This window comes from Salvelinus alpinus, chromosome 13 (genome assembly GCF_045679555.1).
Source record: "Salvelinus alpinus chromosome 13, SLU_Salpinus.1, whole genome shotgun sequence".
Taxonomy (NCBI): domain Eukaryota; kingdom Metazoa; phylum Chordata; class Actinopteri; order Salmoniformes; family Salmonidae; genus Salvelinus; species Salvelinus alpinus.
In genome coordinates, this window is record NC_092098.1 from 5,739,104 (window position 1) to 5,749,587 (window position 10,484).

The window sequence follows — 10,484 nt, forward strand, 5'->3', positions numbered from 1 at the left end:
CTCGCAGGTTCATCTCATTTACATTTACATTTAAGTCATTTAGCAGACGCTCTTATCCAGAGCGACTTACAAATTGGTGCATTCACCTTATGATATCCAGTGGAACAACCACTTTACAATAGTGCATCTAACTCTTTTAAGGGGGGGGGGGGGGGGGGGTTAGAAGGATTACTTTATCCTATCCTAGGTATTCCTTAAAGAGGTGGGGTTTCAGGTGTCTCCGGAAGGTGGTGATTGACTCCGCTGACCTGGCGTCGTGAGGGAGTTTGTTCCACCATTGGGGTGCCAGAGCAGCGAACAGTTTTGACTGGGCTGAGCGGGAACTGTACTTCCTCAGAGGTAGGGAGGCGAGCAGGCCAGAGGTGGATGAACGCAGTGCCCTTGTTTGGGTGTAGGGCCTGATCAGAGCCTGAAGGTACGGAGGTGCCGTTCCCCTCACAGCTCCGTAGGCAAGCACCATGGTCTTGTAGCGGATGCGAGCTTCAACTGGAAGCCAGTGGAGAGAGCGGAGGAGCAGGGTGACGTGAGAGAACTTGGGAAAGTTGAACACCAGACGGGCTGCGGCGTTCTGGATGAGTTGTAGGGGTTTAATGGCACAGGCAGGGAGCCCAGCCAACAGCGAGTTGCAGTAATCCAGACGGGAGATGACAAGTGCCTGGATTAGGACCTGCGCCGCTTCCTGCGTGAGGCAGGGTCGTACTCTGCGAATGTTGTAGAGCATGAACCTACAGGAACGGGTCACCGCCTTGATGTTAGTTGAGAACGACAGGGTGTTGTCCAGGATCACGCAAAGGTTCTTAGCACTCTGGGAGGAGGACACAATGGAGTTGTCAACCGTGATGGCGAGATCATGGAACGGGCAGTCCTTCCCCGGGAGGAAGAGCAGCTCCGTCTTACCGAGGTTCAGCTTGAGGTGGTGATCCGTCATCCACACTGATATGTCTGCCAGACATGCAGAGATGCGATCTCTGTTGCCTCTTTTGTAGAGGGGTTCTTTCTTATCGCAGGCAAGCGCCGTAGCTGGTGTAACGGATGTGAAATGGCTAGCTAGTTAGTGGTGGTGCGCGCTAATAGCGTTTCAATCGGTTACGTCACTTGCTTTGAGACCTTGAAGTAGTGGTTCCCCTTGCTCTGCAAGGGCCGCGGCTTTTGTGGAGCGATGGGTAACGATGCTTCGTGTGTGACTGTTGTTGATGTGTGCAGAGGGTCCCTGGTTCGCGCCCGTGTCGGGGCGAGGGGACGGTCTAAAGTTAAACTGTTACATTGGTGAGATCCGCGAGAAGGGCCTGGCACGCGTCCAGAGTAGCCGCCGCCAACCGCCGGACCATTTGGCTAAGGTGTATGTAAACTTCCGACTTCAACTGTACACTACCGTTCAAAAGTTTGGGGTCACTTAGAAATGTCCTTGCTTTTGAAAGAAAAGCTAAATATTTGTCCATTAAAATAACATCAAATTGATCAGAAATACAGTGTAGACATTGTTAATGTTGTAAATGACTATTGTAGCTGGAAACGGCAGATTTTTTAAATGGAATTACTACATAGATGTACAGAGGCCCATTATCAGCAACCATCACTCCTGTGTTCCAATGGCATGTTGTGTTAGCTAATCCAAGTTTATCATTTTAAAAGGCTAATTGATCATTAAAAAAAACATTTGCAATTATGTTAGCACAGCTGAAAACTGTTGTCATGATTAAAGAAGCAATAAAGCTGACCTTCTTTAGACTAGTTGAGTGTCTGGATCACTAGTTGAGTAGTTGAGTGTCTGGATTGCCGACTTTCGGCATGCCAATGATCTACCACCGGAGGCCCGACCACGGCAAGCCACTGACGGCGTGCCACCCAAAAAATACTGGCGGATCGACAGGTCATTGTTAGCTGGGGATCAACAACCAACTTAACAGATCTAGAATAATTTTGAAATAATAATGTGTAGATATTGTACAATTCAGGTGTGCAAAGCTCTTAGAGACTTTCCCAGATGTAATTGCTGCAAAAGGTGATTCTGACATGTATTGACTCAGTGGGTTAAATACTTATCTAATCAACATATATTAGTGTTTTATTTTTCATTCATGTTTTACAAATGTTAGAATTTGTATTCCACTTGGACTAAAAAGGATAATTAAATCAATTTTAATCCCACTTTGTAACACAACGTTTGGACAAAGGGGTGTGAATACTCTGCAGGCACCGTATAATGCATTAATTCATGTCTCTTGTAATGGAGAATAGACAATCATTAACCATTACTTAGTAATGGACTCAATTAGTAGAAATCATACATTTGTCTCTCTTATTTTCAACAGAACGTGTCTATGTATCAATACAATGGGGAAGAGAGCACAAATAGAATTAAAGAATAAAAAAGATTTCATTTTATTTCAGAAAATGTATACAATGCATGTATATAATGAACACAAAGAATTGATATTGTATATTATATGCTGCACCACTGAATAGCAATTGCATGTCACTGAAGAGTTTACTGAAAAATTCTGAAATGACACCAATCCATGTATCGGACAAAGCGTTACTTTCTGTTAAACACATTATACTTTTGCATCTAACTATACTGACAAATGCTAATTTGGTATACGTTTGATATGCGGTTGTCTTACCTGCCTTAGTTGAATTCACTAACTGTAAGTCACTCTGAAGAAGAGTGTCTGCTAAATGGCTAAAATGTCAATTTAGAAGGTATATCACATTGCAAACATTAAAATAAGGGAGAATGTTGTGCATCACATTGCAAACATATTGAAGCCGATGTCTCTCTTGGTCCACTTAGAGGCGCCAGTCAATCCATCATGGATGGAGAGTAGAATACGATTCTTCCTTCCATTAAATAACCTGCTTGGGACAAGAATAACAGAGAGACACATTTAATAAGGAAACTTTCCCCACAGGGAAACACATTTAATAAGGAAACTTTCCCCACAGGGAGACACATTTAATCAGGAAACTTTCTCCACAGTGAAGGAATATTCAGGTCTCTAGAAGACAATACTATAAGAGTTGATTGGTCTCCTTTTCCTATAGCGTATAACTTTTCAGCAGTGTAGGCTATAGCTGATACATTTTAAGGATTTACATCACATCAATTACATTACATTTAAAAATGTACTTAATTGAAGAAAATATTTCTATTAAATCCAATGACAACTGTCTCACAAACAGGTGTAAGGGCCCCCTCCCCTTCCATACCCCTTTGCTGGTGCAGGTTCCACAGAGGCATCCAAAGAGCCCGTTGATCATCTGGCTACAACAGAGCACCAGCTGCAGAGAGCTTGTCAGCAGCAGGATGGCAAACAGCCCAATGTTAAACTCCACTACGTCTTTAGGCGCTGTGCACAAGCCCCACAGATCACGGTTGTTTAGGTAACTGTTCTCTCTGATGGGGAAAGCGGGAGAGGGTTGTAATTAATTATAAGCATAGTAGTGGTGGTGTGTGTGTGTGCGTGCGTGCGTGTAAGTGCATGAGTGTGTGTTTGTGATCTATGAAGTCACTAACTTGTCTTTGAAGGGAGTCATCCAGATCAGCAGCACTCTACAGTAGGGCCCATTAATCAGGCCAAGCATTGCCACTATGAAACTGTAGAGGGCGCCAGCAACCCCGACCGCAGCAAAGGCAATGGAGAGGAACATCTGTGGAAACAAGATTAGTTTAGTTTAGTTTTAATTTATTGGTCTTTCAGCATTATTACAGGTTCTTAAATAAAGTTATAATTAAAAAACACAGAATTACAATAACAAATGTTAATTTCAAAGTGCTAAAAATTATGATGACTATCTTATTTAGTATTTCCTGTTTTCTTTGCATCCTATCACTTACGATTCCTTTCTTCCTTTCTTTCTCTCTTGCTCTGTCTCTGTATCTACCTTACTCTCTCTGTATCTCTGCATCTGTATCTCTGATCCTTTTGTAATTCTTTCGAAAGTTATCTTTCAATTCCCTGCTCTTCTTTTTAGAGTTTTCTAGTCTTTTAGAGTTCAACAGTTATCATTCTTATAGACTTCTCCAGTGTTTTCTTGTCTGTAAAGAGGACTTACCCCGCAGCGGTTGGCACAGCATCCCTGCTGTCCAGTAACATGGATGTACAATGCTGGGACCAACACCTGGAAAGGGAATGGGCAAGGAAATCAGTACCATGCATGTAACCTCAATGACTTTTATCCTGGTTAAAAAAAGGCTAAATAAAAAAAAATCGACATTTGACAATAACAACTCTTTTGCATTTGAACAAGTGGTTGAATGTTAGAATAGTTGAATGTGTGTGAATTATTTTGTTGCTCTTGTTCTTGAATGAGGCAGTAGTAGGAAGATCCAGCAAATGTGCACTTTGATAAGGGCTTGGCAAATAAAGCAGCATGATTCACCAGATGACTTACATATCACACTGTAGTTTGTCCCTAACCATGTCGAAATCTAAAAACGAGTAAAAAACACGAAAACATGCAAACCATATTTGAATCACTGGCCCCCTTGGATAACTAAACTGTGTCAACTCATGGGCGACTCCCTATTATACATATACTTGTGAATCACGTGGAACCTAAGAAGGGTTTCATCAATACACAAAACAAAGTCCATATGAAACTTCTCTGACATTCTCAAATGAATGGTTACGGGGGATTTCCCAATGGCTTGCACTTTAAAAAAAATACTGCATAATTAAATTAAACACCATTCATTATTTAAGAAGAAAGAACTTACCATTATTCCCCCTCCAACCAGTCCACCCATGTACTTCACCTCTTCTGTAATGTATCCATCTTTGGCGTAACTGGTCTCCCAACCCGGGAAGAACAGTATGATGTTACAGATGATCGAGATGACTGCCAGTGGGTATAGCGTCACCCCGATACACCGGGAGCATTTACCTGTACACATCCTATCTGTCACTTACTGTTTGACTTGTCTAAGAACTGTGCAGCCAATAGGTTTGAGAGCCTTGAACATTCCAAAAGAAAAACAGGGTAGGTATAAAGTCGTAAAACAAACTCTTATAATTCCACAAAGGGTCTTTTCTTGTCCACTCACCTTTTTTCTCTCTACTTGGTGATATACGGGGGGGAATGGAATAAATACGAGGTGGGAGGAGGGGTTTTGTGTGGGAGTAATAGTGTACTGTGAGTCATAGCAAAGCAAAGCCTATAATTGGACACCTATTCTTCACCCAACGCAGCAATGGGACTTTGAATGGCGTCATTTATGTCAAATCGATTATGGTGTTATGATTAACACTAGAGGTTGGCATGGTTTCCTTTGGTGATAAACACCAAACCATAGTCAGAATAGGGTACCTGGGAAATAACCTACGAAGCCTCCAGACTACAGTTATTTGTCTGTTTAGTATGCCCCCATTGTCACAATATTCTCTAATAAATAAGAGAAGGTCATTGTTTTTGTGTTGTTCTGCTTCTTTCAAATCTTCCCAGCTACATTGAATGTGTTCCGCCAGTGTGTGTTTGTATTGTCTATCTGAGTTTCTGTAAAAGCCCCACTCCTTGTGGACTTTGGACCGGTAGTGCATGATGCTGTTGATGGGAGGGATACAATAAGTCTTTGACATCAGCTGTAAAACATTAACAAGTGACTGGTTAAACATTAATAAGAGACTGCACACTAGCCACGGTGAGCTCGGATAGAGGAATGTCATTCACCACTTACAAATATCAGCCGTTTCGAATTGCGTAACTGTAACAAAGTATTGAGATAAACTTTTGTTATTGACCAAATACTTATTTTCCACCATCATTTGCAAATAAATTCATTAAAAATCCTACAATGTGATTTTCTGGCTGTGATTTTTTTTTTCTCATTTTGTCTGTCATAGTTGAAGTGTACCTATGATGAAAATTACAGGCCTCTCTCATCTTTTTAAGTGGGAGAACTTGCACAATTGGTGGCTGACTAAATACTTTTTTGCCCCACTGTAACTAACAGAATTCTAACTTGTCTGATAAAGAATGTTTCTACATAGGCAAAGATGAAGTGTTAACAGACAAGTTGAGGCAGACAACTTGTGCCCTCTGTGAAACCGATAACAAGAAGGAAGTCCGTTGGGCTTGCAGTAGATTCTGCAAGCATGTGGTAGCATATTATAAGCAATATGTGTGTGTTGGAAGGAACTTTTAAAGCAGCTTTGTCGTTGCCAGAGAGGAGGAGCGACATTTGTAATTATGTAATTATGTTCAGAGCTCTCGAGAATAACTATTTTTAACTGGCCTCCGTCTGTTTCACTTCCCCCCGAACCTTACAAACTCTGGGTGCAGACTGAGTGTTTTAATTGAATTGGTTAATGAATACATAGGAATTAAAATTCCTCTAACAATTATACATGTATAAAATCAGATTTGGAAAGCCTTTACACACAAAATATATTGATGAATCAAAAATACAGTGGTTTGACTTATCCTGGAACTTGCCATATTCAGTTCTTCAACCCATGGTAATGTTGGAAGATTAGTGTACATAGAATTATAAAGGGAGAATAGTGTACAATAGTAGGCTATGCCCTCGTCTATTGCCTGCACTTGCCTGCACTAACCATCTGGTTCAAACTGTTATGGCTACGTCTGCGCTCCATAACAATGTCATTTATGTATTATTATCAACTGTTACTAATGATCCTCACCAACAACCACATGGCCGTGATGGCATTTAAAGAGGAAGCAAATTAAGTTAAACAAAACAATGTAATTCAATTGAATGATAATGTAGGCTATACCAACTGAAGGCAACTAAACAGTAAATTGGAGCATTGGCCTGTAACCAAAAGGTTGCTAGTTTGAATCTCAGAGTCAACTATGCCCTTGAGCAAGGCACTTAATCCTAATTGCTCCAGGGTCGCCGTCAATGATGGCTTATCCCTGGCCGTTACCCCACTCTCTGAAGGTGTTTTAGGGGAGGGGGATATGCAAAAACATATTTCCATTTCACACCACACACTTGTACAGGTTAAACACTTGTACATGTGTGAAACAGGACAAATATAAACACCCCCTATTTGATGTGTTGTTATCAGGCCTACTGATGGTCGATACTGATAGTGGCTAATATTTAACACAACAGAGAAAGTCGGGGTAGACTATGATTAAGACATTCGAGAGTGCCCATCCCTGCAAGCAGTGGTGGTCTCATTCAGGGCAAGTGGGGCAAATTAATACTAATTTGTTTGCTAACAATATAACAAAAAAATGTAATTGAGTTAATTAAGGTACATACAAACATGGTCTCTTTTTTGCTTTCTTGAGTAAGGCAGCTCCAAAATGCAGGTGTTTCAGCCTAGCTCAGTGCTTTCTGTGGTGGTGGGGCAAGCCAGCAGAAAATACAGAGCGTTGCGCCTGATTGGCTCAGTTTTCTGACACTCATGGGACAGTACATCACCCACAAGCCTAAGGTTAGAGCTCGAAAATGTTTGCCCCTTGGGTTCTGCCATAGAGTTATATTAAAGAAGTGCCCATCCAAGAAGGCTCAAGGTCATTGGCCACAGAATGACATCAAATCACATTATATCTACAGTAGCTTTGATTGGACATATCGGTGCTCATCAGCCATTGGACATAAACATTAGCAGTCATTATCATAAATCAAGTCAACAATCGACTGGAAAATCCTTTCTAATCCATGTCATAAGAAGATAAATAACGAAGCGAAATTCTAGATAAAACATATCGGTGCTCATCAGCCATTGGACATAAACATTACACAACAAGTTGGAAATCGCAAATTCAACAATGAGTCTTTTGGAAGGAATCAGTGGCTAACTGCAAGCAGTGCAAAGCAATCAGTAACAATAGCCTCCTATTCAATGTAGCTGTGTGTTTTTTCCCACCATAAATGCAGAGAATGCCAGACTTTGTGGACAAAGTTTGATGACAAAACCATCGTGCCAACTTCATGTTTAAGTGAGCACAGCACAAGCCAAGGTGAGTCCAAAAATGTCTTGTATGCTGCTGCATAAATGATCTAATATGCAAGGGAGATATGTATACCGTAGCTAAGAAAGTAATACTAAGTGTATGTTGTGTAGTAAGCTGTTAGTAGCCCATGTGCCTCACCCTAATAATTTGATCTATTTTCACCTCTTAATTTCAAGGCTGAATTAATTGTTTCGCTGCCAGACAAGGCTCCGCTGATAGCCAGGTGCAACGGAGGTAACGATTCACTCCATTGTGCTGGAAAGAAAGCTCTGCTGTTGGGACAGCTTTATGTAGGCCCTAACAGTTTGTGGGCACCGCTTGTCGCTGTTATAGTGCAATTAATGTATTGTTTAGTGTTGTGTTGTGTCTTTGCTTGCATGCGTCTAAAAAAAAAATTGGGGGAGTTTGCCCCACCAAGATTTACATGCTAAAATCGCCACTGCCTGCAAATTAAAAGGTCTTACAATAAAAATTCTGCATGATGCCACAGCATTTCCTAAACTTCACTACTGTCACGTCTACTCCCGTTTACCTGGCAACCCTCATTACGCACACCTGTGCCCCATCATGAGGCACACCTGGACTCCATCACTACCCTGATTACTTCCCTTAAATCTAGGAACTCCCTAACATCTGACTACAGGCAGTATTGGTTCAGTTTTCATGTCCAGACGTTTCTCTTGATTTGTAACTCTCCATGTTCGTTATTATTAAACTCACCATCTGCACCTGCATCCAGACTCCTTGCGTCTATGTTACATAATACTGCCTCAGAAATTATGGAAGATTACACCATCTTCCAGACGTTCAAGAAACAGGGTCATCTACTACACCAACACTGCAACCAGCTGGCTCTACTGGATACGACCATGAAGGATGTCCTCCACGTTCTCCACCGCCTCGACTCCACCAGCGAGGTTCTCCATACCTCTGACGGAGGGCCTCTTATCTTCGGTCGTCAAAGTGAGCCAGTCCCCCAGCCGTCCGCCCAGGTCAGCGATGCCCGACTTATGACGGTACTCCTTCTAAATGCCGTGGCTTCCTACTCCAGTGCTCCCTCTATTTCGCCTACCAGACGGGAGCCCCCACCACCGAGAGGTCCAAGGTTGCCACGGTCATTTTCCAGCTGACCGGACAGGCGTTGGAGTGGGCTACGGCCGTCTGGGAGAGAGGAGCGGATGAGTTGGGTTCCTATGAGCGGTTCATGGCTCTGTTCAGGGCCATCCTCCAGAGGGCAGAGAGGGAGATGAGCAACTTTTTCAACTCCAGCAGGGTGCCCAGACTGCTGCGGAGTACACCCTACCTTTCGGACTGTGGCAGCCTCCAGCAGATGTAATGAGCCGGCGTTCCTCACTCTATTCCGCAGTGGACTGCACGAGGAGGTCCAGACGGAGTTGGCATGTCGAAGATGACAACCTATCCTTGGACGCTCTCATCTCGATGGCCATCCATGCGTATAACCTTCTTCGGGAGCGTCGGTGTCCACCTCGCCACTTGCCTCCCTCCTATGACTGTCCTGTGGCAGAGCCTGAACCCATGGAGGTGGGGGCCACGCACCTCTCTGCGGCGTTGCTGGAGACAGCTGGGGCTCTGTCCCTATTGCAGCCAGGAGGGACACCAGCTTCAGCGGTGCCCGGTGCATCCTAACCCGGGGTCCACTAGAGCAGAGCGGCGGCCCTGTGACCTTCCATCCCTACGGTATTCCATCATCACTTTCTGCCAAACACTTTCTGGGTTCAATTTCACTGGCTGGCTTTCCCTCATCTGTCTCTGTAGCTCTAGTGGACTCCGGTGCCGCTGGGAACTTCATCAACCAGGCCCCTGACTCCTCCCTGAACACAACTTCTTACCAACTCTCCTCTCCTTTTCCTGTCCAAGCTCTGGATATGCGACCATGGGATCCAGCACAATTACTCACGTCACAGCACCACTCACCCTCACAGTGGGACCCAAGCACCAGGAAAGCCTTCCCTTCTTCATCACCGCACCCATACACAAAGTCATCCTCAGCCTCCCACCATCTCCTGGTCAGAGAGGAGGATTACCGCCCGGGGACCAGGATGTCGGAAGACCTGCTTTCCCACACCCTGTGGTTCCACATCGGTGGAGGGCCCTGTGAGTGTCCACCAGCCCATCAATCAGTCCTTCCGTATCGTTGGCCCGTGTCTTGGGACGTAGATGTGGACATCCGCCAGGCTCTGGAGAGGGAAGCCGCTACTGCCACCTGCCCTCCGGAGCGCATCTACGTCCCCAGGGGGGTCAGAGATTGGTTGCTGACCTGGGCACACACATCACCCGCACCGCTCAATCACTTTCTTAGAAATACTGGTGTCCCACTTTGGTGCATGACGTTGCACAACATATCAACTCATGTTCAGTATGTACTAAATCTCTCCGGCACGCTCCAGCAGGTAAACTCTTTCCGCTTCCCGTGCCTCAGCGTCCCTGGTCTCATCTGTCCATTGATTTCGTCACTGATCTCCCCTCTGATGGTTTCACCACCATTTTGGTGGTTGTGGCCATATTCTCAAAATCATGGTGTTTCATCCTTC

General features: G+C 43.9%; 1 protein-coding gene across 2 annotated transcripts; it reads right to left on the minus strand.

Moving 5' to 3' along the window:
* Positions 1–2,362: 2,362 nt before the first annotated feature.
* Positions 2,363–5,089, minus strand: tm4sf21a (transmembrane 4 L six family member 21a). Of its 2 annotated transcripts, none has more exons than XM_071337544.1 (5): positions 4,721–5,089; positions 4,057–4,122; positions 3,518–3,651; positions 3,211–3,397; positions 2,363–2,859 (listed from the first exon to the last, which is right to left on the minus strand). In XM_071337544.1, the coding sequence occupies exons 1-5, from the start codon at positions 4,895–4,897 to the stop codon at positions 2,848–2,850; spliced, it is 576 nt and encodes a 191-aa protein (XP_071193645.1). In that variant the 5' UTR covers positions 4,898–5,089; the 3' UTR covers positions 2,363–2,847. The 2 variants fall into 2 exon arrangements, with proteins under 2 accessions (XP_071193645.1, XP_071193646.1); XM_071337545.1 differs by having other exon boundaries at positions 2,363–2,856; positions 4,721–5,084.
* Positions 5,090–10,484: the final 5,395 nt, after the last annotated feature.

Coding starts and splice junctions, on each gene's coding strand:
- tm4sf21a (XM_071337544.1), bottom strand. CDS start 4,897: ATGTGTACAGGTAAATGCTCCCGGTGTATCGGGGTGACGCTATACCCA. Junction 4,123..4,720: donor TGGTTGGAGGGGGAATAATG/GTAAGTTCTTTC, acceptor TTCCCTTTCCAG/GTGTTGGTCCCAGCATTGTA. Junction 3,652..4,056: donor GCTGTGCCAACCGCTGCGGG/GTAAGTCCTCTT, acceptor TTGTTTCCACAG/ATGTTCCTCTCCATTGCCTT.